The sequence below is a fragment of the Amblyomma americanum genome, chromosome 3 (assembly GCF_052857255.1).
Source record: "Amblyomma americanum isolate KBUSLIRL-KWMA chromosome 3, ASM5285725v1, whole genome shotgun sequence".
Lineage (NCBI taxonomy): Eukaryota > Metazoa > Arthropoda > Arachnida > Ixodida > Ixodidae > Amblyomma > Amblyomma americanum.
In genome coordinates this window covers 199,193,429-199,216,448 of record NC_135499.1, presented here as the reverse complement: position 1 = coordinate 199,216,448, position 23,020 = coordinate 199,193,429, and the positions used below count along the sequence as shown (strand labels likewise).

The 23,020-nt window shown below is 43.1% G+C and overlaps 1 protein-coding gene across 1 annotated transcript in view; it reads right to left on the bottom strand.

Annotated features, from left to right (window-relative positions):
* The window catches only part of LOC144125850 (lon protease homolog, mitochondrial-like), a 38,187-nt gene that overhangs the window by 10,305 nt on the left and 4,862 nt on the right, over positions 1–23,020 (bottom strand). Inside the window, 15 exon segments of the mRNA XM_077659573.1 lie at positions 3,640–3,780; positions 4,551–4,667; positions 4,972–5,094; positions 5,182–5,269; positions 7,637–7,692; positions 8,952–9,074; positions 10,667–10,805; positions 11,598–11,686; positions 12,334–12,465; positions 13,806–13,889; positions 18,901–18,959; positions 20,859–20,991; positions 22,313–22,524; positions 22,615–22,643; positions 22,869–22,988. Of these exon segments, the coding sequence (XP_077515699.1) occupies positions 3,640–3,780; positions 4,551–4,667; positions 4,972–5,094; positions 5,182–5,269; positions 7,637–7,692; positions 8,952–9,074; positions 10,667–10,805; positions 11,598–11,686; positions 12,334–12,465; positions 13,806–13,889; positions 18,901–18,959; positions 20,859–20,991; positions 22,313–22,524; positions 22,615–22,643; positions 22,869–22,988 (1,645 nt within the window).

Here is a 23,020-nt window from a genome sequence, read left to right as displayed (position 1 = left end):
GTTGCACGTACGCGAAGCACGCCGCGCGTTACGCCTAGCGCCATCTACTAAGAAACACAGACACTGGTTGTAGCCTAAATCATCCAAGACAAGACTTTAAGCCAAGCCATCCATAGCGAGACTGTTGCTATGACGACGACCAACGCTACTTCGTCAGGCTTAACAGCTCAAAAATCGCCCTTCTGTCTGAAAAACAAAAGCTATTTGTCGCTTGAAACCTTATGCGAGGGTAAGAATGGGCAAATCGAAGGCGAATACAACAGGTTAGAACATGATATCGCGTCGAGGGATTAGCGACAAAGCTGTTATCGCTGTGAAGCGGCGGGCAGGGCGCCGCCATGTTTGTCAACGCTACGTATGCAGGCAACGCAAAGACCGCGACGTAAAAATCCGAATCTCACGTACGTACGTGAGACTCGCGCATACCCTTTGCGTTCTGCGCATGCGCACTGGCTACCCGTAAGAGCTCTACGTACGTGAAGCCTCTACGTACGTGAAACTAAAACTCTCTAATAAGAGTGGGTGAATACAAAATCTTCGAATATGAATCGAATGAAAATATGAAGAAAAAATGCTTTCAAATATCAAATCAAATACTGAATATATGTTCAGTATGAAAAAACAATTTCAGAAAAGTATGCAAATGTTGCCCAAAATTTTTGAATAGTATATGATCTTTGCAAATGAAGTAAACAAAACTAAATCGATTTATCACCATACAAAAAACATGACATTCAAAGGAATATATGCTAGTTTATGCGGGTTTAACGTCCCAAAGCGACTCAGGCTATGAGAGACGCTGTAGTGAAGGGCTCCGGAAATTTTGACCACCTGGTGTTCTTTAACGTGCACTGACATCGCACAGAACACGGGCCTCTAGAATTTCGCCTCCATCGAAATTCGACTGCAGCGGCCAGGATCGAACCCGCGTGTTTCGGGCTAGCAGCCGAGCGCCATAACCACTCGACCACCGCGGCGGCCGGAATATATACTACTTGTTTGGACAACATAACAACATGCAACTTGTAATATGGTCATGGAAAGTGAGTAATAAAATGATATTCCTGAATTCACATATAACTGGCAGCTAAAAATGATATTAAGAGTGGCAAAACTTAATTAATCTGGACTTGAAGGGAATGGAAGAAATGCCCGAATTATATCCGAAAGTAAAGTTCTGAAATACGATCGTCACCCCCCGCCCTGATAAAAAAAAAAAGAGAAACTGCCGAAAATGTGAAAATGAAGCGCACGAACAGCGAAAGGCCTGTGATGGGAGCTCAGTTTCGGCGCGCTGGAAGAACGCGGACGCAAGTGATGGAACACACATTGGCATCGATACGGCGAACGAAACTGCTTAAAAAAAAAAAAAAGACCAGCGATGCCCTAGTCGGTGCCCGAAAGCAGTGTGCAGCTGGGTTCAGACGGCTGGTGAATGCGCAGCTGATAGCAGCCGTTGCTGCCAGCTGGTGGCGAAGCTCAGAAACCGAAACTATGCAGCCAGGCTATGACCTACCGACACGGGCCCTTTTATAGTCGTCACGGATGCCGTTACGCGCACGTTAGAAGTGTGCAGATTACAATGCACAATGCAATTGGTGGGATTCTTACACGACTGCTTGCCCTGCCGGTGACATCGCAACTCGGGCACTGGAATCCCCATACGAAATTCCAGAAGTTGGCTTTCCCGCACATCATAACAGATCAAAACGAGATGGCAGAGCTCATGTTAGAAGAGTTATGAAGGCAACAGTGTGAGTGCCATGGGAGTAGGCATTAAGTATGGAACACATTACGGAAGGATCAAGCAAAAAAAAAACCGTGCCCTTTCTTGATGTGACTGTTTCAAGCGGTAAGTCGGCCATCTTGTTTTCATCATCGGGGATATGTTGAAAGCCCACCTGCGGAATTTCGCATGAGGTCCAAGCCTAGCAATGTCCAAATGTGATCGGTCCACGTGTCCAATATAGGAGAAGAAAGCAAAGAGGACACCTTAGTACTGCTTTCCTGAGACTTTAAACTTGACCTTTGAATAAACTGACCTAATAATATGGTTTTCCCATGGTTGGATTCATGAGAATCGGCACATCATTCGATCGCTGCCGAATACTAAAAAGTTTTCAAATATTCTAAAATTCTCGATTGTCAACTGCTTGAATGAATAACCGAATAAACATATTTGATTTGCATCCAAATTCCAAATATTTGCATACCCAAAGTCAAAGTCTTTACAAATTACCTGGAGGGAAAGGAGGCACCATTGTCTATATAAATTTCTTAAAGGGACACTGAGCACAAATAGAAATTGGCCTGTATTGATAGTGTACCGCCTTCTAATCACAAAGAGACCACTCTCACCGAAACCAAACCTGTTACAAACTAGAAAAAGCCAAAAAACGAAATACAGGTGTTCCTGTACCCAGCAGATTTCACATGAAAGATGCATACGTCAACACTGATTTTTGAATGCAGATCCCAGAAATTACACTATACCACCATTCACTACAAAATCGTGGCACCCCATCCTATTCGGCAACAACGTAATGAGTTTGAAACAAATGGTAGAAAGATTTTTACATACAATTTTCTCGGCATAAATGCGTCTTTTGCTACCAGACGAACGTCATCAATTTTTACAGAGAACAATTGGACGAAGTTGCCCTGAGTGTCCCTTAAAGGAACAGTGTACTCTGGGGGACGAATATAAAAAATATTGGCATAATCTTGTAATCTTTCTCTGCAATGACAATAATGAGGACTGAACTCGTGGTTTTGGCAGGAATTTATATATTAAATAGGCAAAGCAAATCAGGTCAGAGCCCACGGCAGCACCATACTGCGTTCGAACTTTGCAGCTCTCCATGTAGTTGCTTGGAGTAGACATACTACACTCCATGAATAGGACTGAGTGCCATACAGACGGCTATTGCTGGAATATACAGATGTCACTGTTTTTTCTTTTGCTACTATTTATCATTCCTTACAAGGTATAACCTTACTAGATCATCATTTCTTGAAATGTTTTTAAATGATAGCCATTATGCAGACAGTGGCACTGCAATTGAAAAACATATGGTTGCTGGTATCTGTGATCATCATCAGTCGTACTTTACGTAGTGTTTTTAAAACTATCTCAATGCTTTAACTGTAGTTTTAATAAAACCAACCTCTGCCCACCGCCTAGGCAGAGGGGTAATCTGCAGAGGGGTTGACACAAGGTCACTTTCTGCAGGTTATTCCACCATTTAAGTGAAGCACAAGCTAAGGCAAATACAAAGTTTATGCTTCCCAGCATTTTCACCGTGGGTGAATGATCGCAGTGCCAGTTTTCCCTCTACGTAACTGTATGAAACTCTCTAGGTAACTAATCTTCTTTAGGTAACTGTATGAAAAGACCAGCAGCAAGAAGAGATCAGGAAACGCCCAATACCAGATGCATGACACAGCACACAAAACATTTGCAATCGCACTTTTGCTGGTGAAGTTGGCAACTAACTGTTTTAGTTTTTATACTGGTTCCTTTTCCTGTACATGCTACTAACAACAGTACAACATTACATATGACGTGATGTTGTTATACACCAAAGAAAGATATAGAACTGCAAGAATGTTATAACCCAACAAGTTCCAGACACTGACCTTTTCAATGTGTTTCTGCAAGTTTCGTACTCCGCTCTCTCGACAGTAGTACTTGATGAGCTGCTGCAGAGACTCCTGTTTCACATCCACCTGATTCTCTGAAATGCCAGAAAGGGCTCTCGCTTGTGGAATCAGGTAACGCTGCAAGGTTGTGGATAAAAATAAGTCAGTTTCAGAAAGCACCATAACCTTTTGAGCAAGTCAAATGAAGGTATCATGCTCTATGTCATCACTGCTTGCTACCCATGGTGTCTTCACACTCTGAAGAAAATAGTGGATCATACTATCACTGCTACCTGTATACTTCTGAAATGTTGTAAGTAACACTGCTGTAAGTGTTCAGTGTTCAAAAGCAATGAACATGACAACTACCAAGATGAACATCGGCTAAAGTCAGAGATGTGCTCAGAGATTAGCATGCTCTGGCTTGTGAAGCACTCCTAATCGCAAGGATTAATGTCTGTACAATCGCTGCTGGCTAAGAAGGCGCATCGATGGATGGGCGAGAAGGATCGATGGATGTCATCGTGTGTTAGCTTGCATCTTCTGTCAAATGTCAAACACAATGAAACCATCATGAAACTTTATCTTAGTCCCACTCTGGCCTCCAAAGTGGCATCACAATGCTTTTACCAGCAAAACATTTATGTACTTGATGGTACACAGCATCAAACTGAAGCCGACATGAAGTGCACCTGTCTGCTCAATTGCTTTGTGAAGTCCAACCTAGCTGCTCCAGCCAACTACTATGCACTGAAAGTTTTTCAAAATGATCACCCAAGGTAGGTGATGAGGGCTGTCTTCACAGCTGCACAGCAGGGCATATGCCTAGCCAAGGATCCCTGGGTGTTGCCGGGCAAATCTGAACTCGCAGGAATGCATCCTGTCTTGCAGGCAGCAGGTGAACTCACCTGCGCAATAGCCATCTTTTCTTCGGCAACATAGCCAGACAACTCGATCATCTCCATTCGATCCTTAAGTGGCTCAGGTATTGTGTCTGTAACATTTGCAGTGCAGATGAACAAAATCTGCGTAAGAGTAAAAACACAATGACAAGTAAATAACAAAGTTCAATTTTTTTTTTTCTGCTCAGTTTTCAGCAAGGCTTCTATTTGCAGAGGAGGCCTAATTATAAAGAGTAGATTTCACCAAGTGAGCAAAGTGCAATAAAAAAAATTAAAGATGGTGAACAAGTAACTTTCAAAAGACAGCAGCAAACTTGCACAAACTGCAGATCAGAAAAACAGACACTATTTAAGATTTTATAAAGAACAGCAGACATAAACAAAAACAGAGTGAGCCAGTAAAAAACACACATTACGCTTGAATCACCTTTGAGAGGTCAACGTTGACATCAAGGTAATGATCCAAAAAGCTGCAATTCTGTTCAGGATCGAGAACCTCCAGAAGCGCAGACGAAGGGTCACCTTGATAGCCCCTCCCAATTTTGTCTACCTACAGAAAATGAAAAAGAGCCAACTCACAAAACAGCAAGCAAATAATGCTAACAGGGTGAAAATTATACCACAGAGCAGAACCTACCTCATCTATGAGCACCAAAGGATTCTCTGTTTTTGTCTTTTTCAAGCACTGGATCAGCTTTCCAGGCATGGCTCCAACATATGTGCGGCTTTATAAAAGAGACAAATGTCGGTAAGGGAACGGTAATTAGAAATAGTAAACAAGCCGTTCCAATCACCATTAATTTGGAATCATACTTTCCCTGATGTACTCTACTAATGTATAAAAGACGTCAGCAGCCTTTGGAACCAAGGAAAGCATAGTGGAATATTTTTTTTTTTGTTTGCAGAAGGAAAGGTTAGGCTGCAGGTAGCTAAATAAAGATTAAAATATCGCCCTCGAAAGTATAGAAGAAAAAATAGCGTCATCATACCGTAGATAGAGCCCTGCACACTACATGCAGAAGGGGAGGAGAAAGAACGACTCTATTTTTACAAAAGAACAAAAATTCCTCAAGGGTGGGCTCCTACTTGTTCAAGAGTCCATGGGCCTGGGCTTCACGGAGAGCTCTGACCACTGGCATGTTTACGCACTGATTACCAGGGATCGAGGCATAACCAGGAACCCATGTGAGGGTTACCCCTTGCGTAAGAGTGTGTCCTGATGCGAGAATGCTACATGCAGAGGTTGTGGGTTCAGTGTCCATCGGTAGCATGTAGTCCTTTCATTCCTCAGTTACTTTCCTTCTCTGAATGAATGAGGAAATCCTCCCCTATGCTTTTGTTGGTTCCAATGACTGTTGCCTTCTTTCTCATATGCCCTAATAACTGCCTCATTTCCCTTATTCCTATTCCCTCTTACTCTGCTACGATTAGGCTGAGAACTTCTTCCAATATATACAATATACAAGGCTGCATAAGTATATGTGAGAAATGAAAGCGCTCGAGAACGGGAACTCCTCTGATATGCATCCAAAGTGTGCCAAATGCAATAGCCATCTTAATGCTGGTACGCCACATTGACGGGATTGCTGAGAGCCAACTTCATGCATTTGTGCACACAAGCATGCCAGCCTTCGACGACATACACAACACACTTAGCTTTTGAGCCCAAGGCCTACCCTCTGATACTTAGAACTCAGGCTGCCAATATAACCCTGCCAATATAAACATATTCAACAACTGAGGTACAGTACAGTACAGTACATCTTTATTTCCAGAAGACAACTGGATGGTCTCTTGGGCTAAAAGCTACACAAAAACTTGACGAGGCCCAAGAGACCATTACAAGGCAGCAGCGTAAAGAATAGAAACATAATAGATGAATAGTACATAGGTAGACAGTAAGAGGGAAATAATAAAACAGTTACTGTGACAGGTAATAATGATGTCACTCACATAAAGCTACCAGTAATGAACTGAAACCAAAATAAAACAACTGAAAAGCACATACGCGGAAACAACAAACAAAAATTAATGGATCACAACTGCACAAAACAGGAATGTAATTGTTTTTTGTTCAAGCCCACTGTGTGTCTATATTTGTTTAGTATTGTAGGGAGGTTATGGGTAAGTGACTGATATTTATAAAATGTACGAAAATGAGGAACTGCCCACGCATCAACATTTCTTGTTTGCACGCTAATAATTCGTCGCTCTAAGGATGCCAAGGACTTTAGAAGGTTAGTAACTTCAGGGGAGGAAAAGTAGATTGACTGTAATAGGCAAAATTCATACAACTTGTCTACACTTATGATATTGAATGATTCAAATGCACCCTTTGTAGTTTCCATGGGCTCAATATTTGCATTTGGGCCATCAGCATTTGGGCCAGAAATAAGAATAGTACTATCATCAGCATATATCACTAGTTTTACTGTATTATCAATATTCACCAAGTCATTAACGTATGTATTGAACAACAGCGGACCTAACACACTTCCCTGGGGTACGCCACTCTTTATCGGAAAAAGGGATGAGCTGCAGTTTTTGACAAACACTCTCTGAAACCTGTTGCTGAGGTAGCATTTCAGCAAAGCTAGACACGTGCCACAGATCCCGTAAGCTTGTATTTTGGATAGAAGAATGTTATGTTCCAGACAGTCAAAAGCCTTGCTGAAATCTATAAAAACAGCCAACGAGAACAAATTACTTTCTATGTTTCGTAAAATATTTTCTTTTAATGTTAGTAAAGCAGTTTCCGTCGATCTGTCCTTCCTAAAACCGAACTGTGCATTTGTTATTATGTTTTCTTTGTTAAAGAAGTTAGTTATACGAGCAAAAATGATTTTTTCTAGTGCCTTAGAAAATACAGGGAGGACTGAAATTGGGCGATAGTTTGTTGCCAAGTTTGGGTCGCCGCCCTTGAAGATTACAGAAACCCTGGCACATTTCATTTTTTCAGGAAAGACGCCCGAATCCAGTATTAAATTAAATATGTAAGCAAGTAACATTTAAAACCATACAAATTTGTAAAGAAAAAGGCACTCCATCAAGGCAGGCGGTGCACAGCAATTTTTTAATGAGACGGTACTTACCGGTGGCCTTTTATCTCTGCCACATCAGTCATGCCACCAACACTGAAGCGGAAGTACTGCAGAAAAAAAAGTAACAGAAAAGTAATTTCATGAAAAATTCTGGCACTTTGTCATGCAAAAGACAACAGTTGATATCCCTGCAGACTGCCTTTATGAAGGCCAAGTTGACAGTCTATTTCAAAAATACAAAAAAAATTTTCCCAGCACATTTTGCTTTAGGTTATTGAAACACATTCTAGCTTGTTTCATGTTATGATATGTGAGGGAACTTATCCTGTCTCAGCACAATTGCTGTCACAGGTCTGTGAAAGTAACAGAGTGTGTTAGCTGTATAGACATGCCCACAATGTGCTTTAAGTGCTTTCGAAGAACACCTAACTACTATCTACACAGAGGTGGTAAGCTGAAGAACGATCATTGCTGAACGAAGGGGACAGGGATGCGACTGGGCGGTCGCATCCCATATGATGTTGGCATACGGCTTCAAAAGTGCCACACCCAGTTCACTGAAAATAGGAGAACATACGCTCCCTCTGCCCCGACTCTCACAATCACACAAGCCACCCACTGGCACAGGCTACAAGTGCGCACAACCCCGTACCCCATCCTCCTCCACGCCCGCTTTCCTGATCAATTTCCCTCCACCTGTATGCAACCTCTGTGGGAAACCTGGAGACTTTCTACACATACTACTCACCTGCCCCTTATTCCCACATCCTCCCACACCAGAGGTGGCCCTAGATTACTGGAAGCGTGTACACACCAAAAACTCCTGATCGGGACCAGCGCAAGGCCATTACTAATGCTCTCTCTAAGATAGCCCTCCAAGGGCTATCCTTTGCTTTGTGAGAGGGCCCTCCCTACACGGGAAGGGCTCCCAAGTGCCATGCAGGGGGCACTGCCCCCAACTTCTAATTCTATCACACAGTTAATGAACACAACTGTATGTGCATCACAACCCTGATATGCAAAAAAAATGAACAAACAGTAAACCACAAGGTCTCAACATTATAAATAAATAGAACCAATTTTCAAATTTGGTTCTCAAAGCATCTCAAAATTGATGCAGCAACCATGCATATAAACAAACAGCTGTGCTGAATACAAAATACACTGCACAACATTATGCTAAGTGCCAGAATGCATCTTGGACTAGCTGCCAGATGTGTGAACAGAAATGAAACACCTACCAAGGGGAAGGTGTTTTTTGCCCACTGCCCACCACCTGCCATTTAACCAGAGAATGAAAGAGCAAGTTTCAACCCCAGTAAGCTGAACATTGCTAGTAATGGCCACAGAACAGCGATGACCTCACCTCTCTATTCAGAGCTCGTGCAATAGATCTCGCAATGCTAGTCTTCCCTACGCCAGGTGGACCATAGAAGCAGAGAATCTTTCCCTGTGTTGTTCCCTTCAGCTGACTCACAGCGATGAACTCCTGCAAAGAACGAGGGACTTCTTTAGATATGGACAGCTCTGCAACTCTTGTAATATTTTTAAAACAACCCTTCAGTACAAATGCAATATAAAAATTACTTTTGGTACAGAAGCACAACTGTTTTATCTAAAGCCATAGTACCCAATTTAATTAAAACTTAACACAATGGGCTGCCTGCACAGAACTGTGACATTTTAACTAAATTAAATTTTCATCAACAGATTTCCATGAAAATGAAAATAAGCTACAATATTTCTGAACTAACTAACAATGACAATTAAATGTGTGGTTTGTGAACTTCTGGACACTTTTCTACTGTTGCTGCAGACTTATACAGCCAATTAGGCAACATCAAGCTCATAGCTATTCTGTGAGAGTTTGATACAAATGAATTCAAATAAACCGCATTTTATGTCAAAAGCATTCAACTTACTGCACCATGTCTTGTGACCGTGTCACACGCGCATGAAAAATGCCAGTAAATGATTAATGCCTTAAGTTTATTAATGCCATTATTTTTGGAGTTCATGCTACACGTCCAGATTTAATGTCATTACACATACGCCGTGATAAGGCCTGCAAGCGAGTCAAATATAAACAGTGCAAATGAGCATAAAATTTTGGGAAAGTTGTCCAAATGTAACATACAAATTATTCTGCACAAAATGCCTCTGTTCTTGGTTGTCAAGCCGAAAAAGTGGCCTCAAACTTGCGTGTCAGCCAGTAGTGTCAGCTCACAAGCCGAGAGTATGTCAGAAGTGTCAGCCGAAATGGCGCCATTCAGAATAAAAATACAGTAGAGGTGCATCATCTAAATGAAAATTATCAATAAACAATTTGCTACTTGATAGGAAGCTGACACTAACAAAATTTTCTTGCTTTTCTGCGCGCTGAACGCAAGAGAATAAAATGAAATTTGACCAAATCCAGATTTAGATGTTCATCTTCCATCATGTGATGCTCTTCCCAGTGAGCACTTTGGTTAGCATGGAATAGTTTGGCTGTCCACTTCACTGTGCTTAATTATGATCTAACAAACATCACTTAAGAATACAGCTACAGCAACTGCAGATTTTTTTATTTCAGTGCAACAGAATAACAGAAACTGCTATCCTACACAATGTGTGGCTATATACTTCTAGTCATATGTTTGTTCAAGATGTGTGAACAAGCAAAACACGTCTATGTAAAAAAAGTTCAGAGTTAAATTGTCATAAAATTGGGGAATAGAAAGAAGAGGAAAATGAAGTGCACAAAGGTGAAAAGTGGAGTAAAGGGCTAACATTTGAAGTACCAACAATGCTGTCTTTGAGAAGATACTAGCTCGAGAATATTATTCATGATAAGGAGAAAGTGGGGAAAAAAGGGAGCTGAATTCATCAGCAGATTTCAATGGATGCACAAAAACAGTAATTACCACAGTAGTCAACAAACAGCCGCAGAGTGAGTACCATGAAAAAGGGCAGCACACAGCACATGGTAAATGTTACAAAGAAAAACTGCACCAACACATACAACCTTTATGCTATAGCATCAAGTCCTCACAGACGTGCGGCCTGTACTATTACAAGGTAGGTGGCAGCACAACTCACCAAGATGCGTTTCTTCACATCATCCATACCATAGTGGTCCTCCTCGAGCACCTCTTTTGCTCTAGCCAGATCTAGGTTCTCTTCGCTTGTCTTACCCCAGGGGAGGCTTGTCAGCCAGTCGAGGTAGTTACGTGTAACACTGCATGAAAAGCAGCAACAACAGCTTTCTACCTATGGAAACCATAGGTTAACAACACACTCACTCACGAAAATACGAACATTCACTCGCATTCAATTCACAGATACACATGAGCAACTGCTGGTCAGAACAAGTGAATACAAATGTGTGAGTAAAGGTAGGCAGGCAACTGGAGAAGAGCGTGAATACAAGTGACTGACACAGAGTACATGTGGAAGCGAGTGTGAACGTAAGTACTGGTCAGACATCAGTAAAACCGTAAAACTAAAAAAACTTGCATTCTCAAGCCAAAGCTGTGAAGTGAATTATTATTATTAGTGGTTTATTCATAATAAAACAAAATTGGAAGGAAAAGATGTTGCCAGCATCGGCATCTGCTATTGAAGCCTGACGCGCCTGAGCTGCAGCTAGAGGAAATAAAAGAGTCAGGGAGAGGACAAGGAGGGGGAAAGAAAGAGGAAGCGACAGAAAGAAAGAACAGGGGTACGGTGACACTGTGTACAATATATAAAAGTATATGCATGGGTTCAAGCAGAGTGTGGCGCCCACGCGTCTGTCGAAAGTTCTCAGCGCGTGTGCGCAGGGGCGCACTTGCCTAGGGAGCGGGCGGTCGTGCAACATGCAATGTCTCGCGCGCAAGCACAGACACATTGCCTCACGTGTGCATAAGCATCACGTGGGCCATTCTGTGCATGCGAGGGCGCATATACACACACATGGCCTTCTAGCGCCGCTCCCTCACAGTAAATATTTACATGCTACACAAAGAAAAATGATGCAGTGAGCACATACCTGAACTCTGATGAATGATTGTCCAAAAATGAAAGCTTGTTCAACTCTTCGTCTATCACATCCATGACTTGCTTTGGAACAACAAGATCCTGTTTATCAGAGATAAAAAAACAGTAGAATGTGCACCACAAGCCACAGGAAAATGAAGCACAAAAATGAAATACTTCTCCTCCAGCTGTTAGAAGCAAAAAAAAACTGACAACAAGTGTTGGATGAGAAAGTGATGGTACCTGCAGGATGTTTGCCAGAGCCATCAGTCCTTGCCCTTATTTGAGGTCATCATAGCAATGAGCCTAAGAAATAAGCTTATTGCACATAGTTTATGGCTTATTTTCTATTTCAACCCCTCTGGACTAGTATAGAAGTGATCTTTCCGGCAGTCAGTTTCTTAATCAAGTTCTTCATTCTCGTACCGGTGCACCCACCCTGCATCAGTTCACAATAAGCTGCAGGCGTGTTGATGACCATGTGCTCATTCTGGTTGCAAAAAACTAACTGCTGCAATACTGAGATATCTGCCTCTAGACACACTCCAAACTATAGAAAAGATGCAGGGCATTCAAGCTACATATGATAATGCAACGCTACTTGATGAGCTCATTTTAAATGCACCATAAATGCAAATTAAGAAAATTGGCTGGACATCAATGAGTGCCTGGCCACTTAATTCCTATACACATAAGAACGCCTTGCACAGAGATTTCTGTCGACACTTTTAATGATGTCGCCTATGTACCTGCAGCCTCTGCTTGAACTTTTCCTCAATGGCATCTTTGTCGTCCTTCTCAAGGCCCAGCTCCTTCTTGATAGCCTTGAGTTGCTCCTGCAGCATGTACCGCCGGTGCTGGCTCTTCACTTTCTCCTCAACCTGCCCAGACAAAACAAAGGCTTTTATACAATGCAGGCCACAAACAGTGGCTCTCATGCCTTTTTTTTTTCTTTTGTTTCTCCTCTGTCAATGCTGCCCATTACAACAACTCTGGAATGCTCCACCTTGTGCCACACATGGAAGACTGGCCACAGGAACTTCTCAAGTGACAGATATAATAGTACAGATAGTTTGTACACTTCAGTTAGTATTTTACAACTTCAAGTCACATCCAAGGTTATACATTAGCAGCAAAACACATAAAGATATGCTTCATCCCCTAACAGGTCATGATGGTTATATTAGCCTTTTTTGGACATTAAGACCAACTCACAAAAAATGAAGCAAGTTCAGATCAGTAAGAACCATCCACAGGCAGTCAACAACAGCTGAGTGCTGAGCACTCAGACTGATTGCAGTTTATAAGTGCAGACAAATCAAGCATTAGGTTTTCATCTTTAGAATGCTGCAAAAGTAGTCATTCATAACATGTCACAACAAAGAATTTGACAATATGCAATGTAGGCTTTTTTTAATGTCGAAATTTTAGTTTCTTAAACTGGTTTTTGAGCAAATGACAGCCCCATTACGACATCATGATGCACATACAGAAATTTAATGATGTCTTCAAACTTTTAGCGCACGACCATGTTAACATGTTGCAATCTTTCATGTTAACATGTAATCTATGCAAAGGGTTATTCAGCAGTTGCTGTAGCTCTAGAGTGAGTAGCTCAAATTTGCAAGCAGATCAAAAGCAAAGTGGTTCACAGGCTCTGCTATCATAATTTCCTCAAACTTGAAGGCATTGAACTTGCTGGAGTTTGAAAATCACATCTTCAAAACATGCCCCTTCAATGCCAAGCAAAAATGCATGCACCCTAACATGGAGAACACAAGGCACTGAACAGTTTTAAAGCCACTTTTTGTTTTCTTTCTGAAACAGTGTTAATATCGTAGCTGCTACCACACCAAATGCCTCTGATATCGCATTCAACTCCCTAGTTTTAGTGATCAAAGCTCAAAACCACTTGATAGAAAAAGCCTAGTGAAGAATTCAGAGCTACTTCAAAATATCTAAGCTAATCTCTACTGTTACAAGTACCACTCCTAAAGAAGAAAAAGAAAAGTAACAATTCTGCTGCCCTCTTGGCACCATTTTTATGCACCCACTGCTTTCAAGCACTGCATATTAGCTCTTCTCAGCATGAATATACTAGGCTACACACATGCTAGAAATAGCTTGTAAGGCATTGCACAGCCTTGGAGGCAAGGCTATGCAATGCACTGTTACTGTTATGCAAGAATAAGGAAAGAAGGCAATTTAGAAAGGTCACAACCTCCTTGCCAATTTTCTGCTGGAGTTTGCTAAGTTCATACTCTTTCTTCAGGAGAGAGAGGGCCAACAGTAGACGTTTTGATATCTGAAAAAGAAATAAAAACGGAACTATGTACAAGCAGGAGATTAAACCACGTAACATAAGGTTATAAGGCTAAAATAAAATGTGAACACTCCTATGAGGAGAATACAATCTTTTGCCCATTTACGTTAGCTACAGTAAGCAATTAATCTGATTTATATTTCCATGTAAAGGGTCCTCTGAAGCACATATTCTTCACTGCCTTACAAATTGATGTTGCACTACATACTCAAGGGCTCACACATAACAGCATTCTCATTAGAATTAGGTCAAGTGGTACAAGTACAGGGAAGAGCTACATTGAGAACAAGGTGTACTGCAGTAAGCGACACAATATAACCTGAATTCCTGACTGCAGAAATGCGCAGATACTAGGGGCGTGCGAATATTGAGATCTTCAAACATGAATTGAATACAAATATGAAGAGAAAATGGCTTCGAATATCAAATATCTGTTCAGTATTAAAAAAATATTTAAAAGAAAAGATGAACAGCCACACGTTATTGCCATTATATTTTCAAAACTAGTGTACGGTCTTTGCAACTAAAGCACCGAGTCAGCATCATAAAAATAAACTTTGTGCATGGAAATGTATACATCTTGATCAGGCAGCATAACAGTATGCAACTTTTTATGTGGTCTTTCAAAAAGAGTAAAAAAATGAAATCTGTGAAATGGCACATGACTGTCGACTAAAAATAACATGATGTCACTAAAACCTCGCTAATTCGGATTTCATGAGATCAGAATGCTCGAATTATGCGAAGGCAGATTCGTAAAATCCCTCCATCCCCAAAAACTGCCAAAAAATAATAAAATGTGGTGAAGCTTTATGGCGAGGCTCCATTGCACGGACACCGAAAAGCCTGCGACGAGCGTGCAGTTTCGGCATGCTGGAAGAACAACGTGGATGTAAGTCAGGGAAATGCACATAGGCGTCACAGTATGGCAAGACTGCTTTTAGAACGTAAGAAATGACTAGCGACATACAGCCGGCACCAGGAAGCAGAGCGCAGCTGCGTTCGGAAGATCAGTGAAAACGTGGGCTAGCAGCGAAGCTCAGAAACTGAAACGAAACAGGCAGGTTATTTTTTTGGCCTAGTGACAGAAACCCTCCCTTCATCGTCACGCCTGCCGTTACGCACACTGAAAGAGGTCAGCGAGTTGTATTGCACCATGCAAAAGGCGGGATTTCTTACGATCGCTTACCCCGCTTCGACACCTTGTGGGGACCTGCCCTGCAGCCCCATGTTTGCTTTCCCGCGAGGCACCGTGAAGCAGCAGTCTCACCTCGAGGAGGAACGCATTCCCTTGTCAGTTACCTTAACTGGCAAGAGAGGGCGCAAGCGTCGCTGCACAGGAGACTGCTGAAGCCCACGCGCAGGAGAGGGGGCACCAGGCTCTTCGGCGGGGATCGTCGGCGCGAGCGGACGTGTCGCTCGCGGCTCCGCTCTTCGCCGACGGGGCGAGGAAGTGATCGGGAGACCCGCTTCCGTACTCGTCCCGTCCGGCCTTCGGAGTATCCCTTGCCCTAGCGTGGGCGAACATTCGCTCGGAACCTTGTTGGTGAGTCGAACGACCTCGATTCATTAGCGTACCTTGTTGCCAGCTGGCGTTATTGTTGCTGTAGCAATAAATGCCTCTATGTGGCAGCCAATGTGTCGTTCCTTTGTTCCCTCAGAGCAAGGCCCGCCGTGGTTGGTGTGTGCTCGGTAGCGTACGCGATCACTGGGTGGGGTCCGGGCGGCTTTGAACCGTGTCAGCCGCGAGTAAGCGGGGAGAAACTATTTATCTCCCAAAGTCAACCCCACATCTGGCAGCCCAACGTGGGGCCCGCTCTTGGAACATTGGACGACTGTCGGTTCGTTTCAAGGAACGCTCTTTGTCCGGACTTGACAAGTGCTAGGCCTAGAGTGAATTTTGATCGCTAGGACCTGCGGCATGCTTTCTTGAGTGCGAGGTGTATAGCGCTGCAGCATGTTTGAACTTTTCGACATGCTCAGCACATTTTTTCCCTGGAGTTTCTTCGCAAGAATCACTTGGTCCGCATCGAGGGAGCGCGAGGCCTAGCGCCCGCGGAGTTGCCGAGCCCGAAGCGAGTGAGTACGGAAGCCGCGTGGGTGGTCCAAGTTTCTGTATATATTTTCTCTACTGTCTCTTTTTCGACTCTGGGAAACGCGGCTCCGGGAGCCGGGTGGCCTGGGGCCACGGGTGCTCCGACACCGTCTGATACGGTGGGCGCCGACCACTCAGAAGCTGCTTTGTGCAGTGAGTGGGGTAGGACCACCCTACAAAGCTGATGTCTCCTTGCGGCTGCGCGCACGTAACCCGTTTCGTGTCTTTGTTGTGTTCACGGTCGTTGTCGGAGTGGTAGTTAGGCCTAATGCTTTTCGGAGCTGCCTACACCCCGTCAGAAGAGGCACGACCACCGGACCGTGGTGTTGAGAGGGGTCGCACTTTGCTGCCCGCCCGTTTTTTTTTTTGTAACCTCGCACGAACTGAGCAGCCTTGTTCAACTCAAGAAAGGGCTTTGTTCACTCGAACTTTGCGTTTGCACAGCCGCCGACACGTTTTGCTAGCGAGTTAGGCATTGTGCCACGAGGCCCTTGCGGATGCCGTTTTCCCTCTCGTGACCTACGTTAAAGGCACGCCGAGAGCGTTTCGGCAATTTTGCAGATCCGGTGGAGCCACCGTGGCTTGCTGTCCGGTGCACATCGTCTCGCTGCCACCTGCTGCGATGGAGCGGCCTGTATCCTGTTCGCCGCATCCATCCGGGGCAGCTGTGGCAAGACCAGTCAGCAGTCACCTCCGGCTGCTGCTACCCTGGCGACTACTGCAGGATCCTGGCCTGCAGTTTTCCCACCAGCCTTCTATTCGCGGGCCTGCGGACACGGTAGTCCGCGGGCCATGCGAGTCATCCCAGCGGAGACCTTCACGCCGCCTTCTGAACACCGCGGAAGTCGGCATGACCTCCACTGCAAGACGTGCCTCAAGGACGTGAAGACCAGGAGACTCCTCCATAGCATGTACTTTCAGGTGCGTGGGTCTATTTAAGTTTGGGGGGATGTGGGGACCTGCCCTGCAGCCCCCTGTGTTTGCTTTCCCGCGAGGCATCGTGCAGCAGCAGTCTCAACTCGAGGAGGAACGCATTCCCTTGTCAGTTACCTTAACCGGCAAGAGAGGGCGCCAGTGTCGCTGCGCAGGAGACTGCTGAAGCCCGCGCGCAGGAGAGAGGGCACCAGGCTCTTCGGCGGGGATCGTCGGCGCGAGCGACACGTCCACTCGCGGCTCCGCTCTTCGCTGGCGGGGCAAGGAAGTGATCGGGAGGCCCTTCGAAGTATCCCTTGCCCTAGCGTGGGCGAACATTCGCTCGGAACCTTGTTGGTGAGTCAGACGACCTCGATTCATTAGTGTACCGTGTTGCTAGCTGGCGTTATTGTTGCTGTAGCAATAAATGCCTCTTTGTGTCAGCCAATGTGTCGTTCCTTTGTTCCCTCAGAGCAAGGCTCGCCATGGTTGGCGTGCGCTCGGTAGCGTACACAATCACGGGGTGGGGTCCGGGCAGCTTTGAACCGTGTCAGCCGCGAGTAAGCGGGGAGAAACTATTTATCTCCCAAAGTCAACCCCACAACCTCTACTCGCCCCTTTGGGGGAGCCTCGTGCAAAATTTCGCAAGTGGGCTTTCCCGCATATCATGGTTGATCAAAACGCGATGGCGGAGCTCACGCCAGAAGAGCTGTGGAGCTAACACAATGAGTGCCATGGATATGGTAACGCATCATGGAGAGATAAAAAAAATCGCTTTTGCATTGTGATTGTCCAAACCGGCCGACTGGCCACCTTGTTCTCATCAGATGTCATATGTGGAAAACCTTGCGTGTAAAATTTCGCATAGCATTCAAGCCTAGCAGCGTCCAAATGTGATTGGTCCACACGATAAACAACGGTGATGAAAGCAAAGAGGACGCCTTTGTACTGTTTTCCCTGGCACTTTAAATTGTATCTTCAGCTGATTTGCCCACACAATGTCATCAGAGATATTCAGAGATTTTCGGATACACATTTGGGAGTTTTCAATATTCGAAAATTATTGAATATCAATTTGTCGAATCGAATATGAGCCAAATATCAAATATATTAGTATTCGTATTAAAAATTTCGAATATTCGCATATCCCTAGAAGATACTCATCCAGTAAAAGAAAGATATTAGTTTCAACTCATTCATGTTTCAGGCTCAGTTGAGCTTACTTGGTTTCGACCACTACAAATTAGTTTAATAACCATGTTTGCAAACCAAAACTAGCTAGACCTCAAAGACCAGCCTTGACTAAGAAAAAATAGGGATTCAGCATTCAATGTTCCAATCCTGCACATGGGCTATGAGAAACACTGTAGAGGAGTGCTCCAGAATAATTTTGATCACTTGGGGGTACTTTAAATAAGTACAGACACTACATTTTTGGTTTCATGTTGTATTCTCAGTAATAATATTGAAGACATTAGTATACATAATGTACACAGACATTGCACAGTCCATGGGTGCTTTTGCATTTTGCCTCCATCAAAATGTGGCTACACAGTTGGTATTTGATGCTGCGTCCTTGAGGGCAGCACACTGAGAAAAAGATATGCTGCAATAAATGTAACCTAACACGCCCGCATACCAACTCAATGTTCAAACTGTGAATGTTTGGTGCTAGAAAAAAGCCATATTACTAGTCCCTTCTCCCTCCGCAGCCTTCATGTGACCCAGGCACATGTGAAATGGCAGTAGACGTGCAAAATGCCCTTCCTAGGCACATTGGTGCAAAGGAAGATTCCTTGAATGCCAGCTTGTACCACTCAGTAAAACAAGCATGACAAATTTTTCAGAATGGTCGCATTGCAGCTTCCTACAAGTTAAGAGCGTCTCTACATGCATGCTAGATAGAATAAAAGGTTTCAGTATTGGCTATTCGACATCATTGACAAAAACATCATCATCACAAAAATAAATGTGGAAAATGCTTACATCAGCCTCTTCAAGGATCTGCTGAAGCTCATGAGACTCAGCACCAGTCAATGCCGCACCTAAAATGTTGAACAAGGATGCTAAGTACATGCAACTAAACACAAACTACATTTCCAGGACCTCTAAATGGCTCTTGCTGAATTTAGTTTCTACAAAAAAAACATTATTAAGACAGCATTGTACAAGAACTTAGTTTACAAAAACAAATGTCATGAAGCACTTTTCAATACGAGAAAGAAAATAATTGATAACAAGAAGTAAGAGCACAGAGTTTGATAGTAAGACCCTCTTCAGCTGTCAATGTCTTTCACTGAATAACAGCTAAAAGCTTTGAAGTATATAAAAAAAGTATTAAGGAAAAATAAATTGAACCTCTGGCACTGTTCCCAAAAGTAAAAACATCACTTCCAAGCTTTGCAGCTTATAGCAGTTTTTTTTCCTTGTCTTTTTTGCAAGCATTACTTAGTTTGCGATGAAACCTAAAACACTAAGTAACACTGAGCGTGAGAAGTGCAGCTATTACAGTAAATGAAACTGCTGAACATTCAAAGATCCAATCAAGGGTGACAAGTTCAGCGCTCATCATGAAACGAATATCATTTGCAGCAATTCTTTCTCTGTCTCCTTCTAAACACACAGACATTTAAAAAGAGATTTAAAAGATATTACTAGTAGTGCAACAATACTCGGCATAGAGCATAGTGCTGTTCAAAGCAACACAGTGTACTTACTAGGCTGCACCAAACAAGCAAGAACATTGCAGGGAACCCTCTTGCTGCAGCTTATCCCATGGTTCATCAACCATAATCATTTCCAAACCAGCACAGCCATGTGAGATGAGCTCTCATAAATGTGAATGTGTTGCAGGTTATATTGAGATGGACTGTACAGTTACAAAAGCAAGCTCTTAAATAAAATCTGAACATTGGCATGCTTAGCTCTTGTTGTGTAGTGTGTGCATATGCAGTGGTCCCATAAAAAAAAAAATGCAAAATAACCCTTTCTACATTACATTAACCACAAAAAAAAAAAGCAATGGACATAAAGTCAAATAAAACTTTCAAATTTTGATGTGACTATAAAACCCTCCTGATCATTACTTTATATTTTCAGAGGATGCCAATGAAAATTTTTTAATTAGAAGTATAGCCAGAGTAGACTTGACTTTGTGTTGCACCTCATCAGTACCAAGTGAGAGCAATGTGATGCTCCAGCACACAGAGCACTTTAAGTGGGGAATGCATGCCATCACCACTTTGTCAGCGAAGACAGCGGCTAGCAAATCATATCACATAACTATCAATAATGATGAGCAGAAGAAAGTAAACTCAAGACGAACTTTAATAATAAAGGAGTAATTACTTATTAGCATTCAATGAAGTACAACCACAGCTACAGAGAAGCAATATATACAGCTTTCACAGAAACTTCATAGTTAAAGAAAAATTTGTCCTGGTCGGGGGCAGTCGCTCTACCAACTAAGCTAACCAGGATGGCTAGCAGATGGTAGGGTGAGAGCAAACTGATCAATAACTCAAAGTGGGAACGGTTTTGGTCCAATGTTTAGGAGAATCCCCCAATCTGCTCCATCCTGGGGGACTCCCCAAAAACATTGCACTAACATTACTTCGAGCTACCATCTGCTAGCCATCCTGGTTAGCTCATTTGTTAAAGACTGGACTGGGCAGGTAGTGATCCCCGGTTCAAATCCCGGATCAGGATGAATTTTTCTTCAAGCAAGACATTTCATTGAAAGCTGTGTAGCTTTCCTTTGTAGCCATATGGCTGCGCTTGGGTGGATGCTAATGAGTAATTACTCTATTATTACAAATCTACTCCACCTTGAGGGATTCCCCTAGGATGTGGGACAAAGATAACTTTAATGGCTCTAAACTGGAGAAGTTACTGCTACAGGACTGCATGTGTAAGTGCCAGCATGCGCAAGCACACAGACTCACCAAGGTCAGAAAGGTAAACAGGATTGTCCACAACACGTTGCCCAGCCTGGATCATCTGCTGGATGGACTCTCGGTACAGAGGATTGAGGGCAATGATGTCACGGATGGTCTTCACTATTTCCTGAGTAACGGCCTAACACAAAGATTTTAAATAAATGAAGTAAGCAAGATGCACATTGCATCAATGTCTATGAGAAGGGATGGGGCTAAAGATAATGACAAGTCGCTCTAGCCCTTCTAGCATCATAAAACATCAGTATTAAATCTCCGCAGTTTACATTCCCAGTTTCCGATTGCCAAAATTTAGCCTACTTTCCAACCACTTTGTCACACAGGAAAATGTTGACATTAAACCATGTCAGGCTCTCCATTTATAATGTGGTCTGCATAATAGTGAAAGAAAGGTGGTTTTAAAAGAGCAAACACAAATGTGGCCACCGACAGAAGGGAATGGGCGCAGCGGGAGAAAAAAAAGGGAGTATTATTCAGCAGAGGAGTTAGACATTTGTCTGTATGTGTACAGCCTCCCACTCCTCTCCACATTTTGATGTGTACACATTAACGACAACAGAAAGCTGTTACTGTTTGCGATCATCAGGACGGCTAGGCCCAGCCAGGAATGATGGGTCACTGGCATGAGCACTGATGTAAAAGTCCCAAGTTCTGCTCCACAATGTCAATTTGCATATGAAGGTGTGCAAGTCTACCAAGGATGTGACAGAAATATCCAGTGATGGGCAAGTTGAACTGCACAGGTGGGCACCATACTAAATGGTTATGGAAACACGGCTGCTCATCATGGCAAGAATCTTGTCATTCACATATGTGCAGATACACACATCACTGACAGGCTTCTAAGCTCCTGCAACCACTCTAGTCTTATTTCAGATAGCTTTGGCTATGCCTACGTTTTGTGCACATGCCTTGTGGCACCAACCAGCGATTCGTGGTATTGCTGGCTTTGCTATTCTCTGCTTGCCAAGGCATGCATTGCATCCCTTTTGCCATGAACACGCTTCAAAGCAAAACATAAAAAGACCATGCAGAGAAATTTATGTAGAAGGCACCATAGATACACGATTGAATGGGAATTTCGAGAACAATTACTGCCAGCTGAATGTTTACCCAGATTGTGACACCCTGTGGTAAAGCTGTAATATATTGAAGCATCTAGAACATTCGTCTACAAGCTGTAATATTGACTCGGGAATAAAAATAGAAGAAAAAAACACAAATGGCAAGCTCCAAATGATCAGTTAAATGATGAGTTCCGTGTGCAGAAGCATTCACAATACCAGCAGTAATTTCGCTACAAAGCACAGGTGTGTGAAATATTTATGTAATAGCCATAAAAAGTGCGAAAACTGACATGATGAAAAAACTTTTTAAATTCAATTCAATTTGAAAGAACTTAAACACTTTAACTACACAGAAAGAAAAGGTGCCCTGCTTACTTTCATTTCCTCATTGATGGCAAACTTTTCGTGAGGCACATTTTCAACTTCTGCCATCAAAACAGGTCCCATGGGAACCGACACAGTTGGTGAAGGCGCTTCCTTATCAGGGGAAGAACCCTCAACCACCTCTTCTGAAGTTGCATTTGTGGCACGCCCATTTGGGCTAGGCCTCCTACGTCTTCGATTTGACTTTTTAACCTCTTCCTCTTCTGTCAAAAAAAAAAAAAATGCATTCAACCACATTTAGAATAAGAAACTACATTCCATGCAACTACGTAAAAAAAAATCATGTCACTTACCTTCAACAAGTTGACGAATAATTTTGACCCTGAAGGAAAAAGAATACAACTCAAAATATTAATATCAGCATCTCACTACTGCAAAATTATGCTGGCTAACTACATTTCTGTTAGTAAATCCATTGCAAGAAAATAAAGAGAAGTAAAGTAGTTAATTAACTCGGGAGTTCAAGTCAGCATTTCATTGTCTGTCACAGCAATATTTTTTTTTCCGTTGTTCAAGCTACCGGTAATGTCTGCAAAGAACCCCTTACCTTCTGTGGGCCATCACAATCATGCGCAGCTTCTCTCCAAGATCTTGAAGCTCATGTATTTGAACAAAGGTTCCAACACTGTACAGGTCATCCAGCTTGTCCACCACTTCCGCTTCATTGCTACATTAAGACGTAAAAAACGAACCATATAT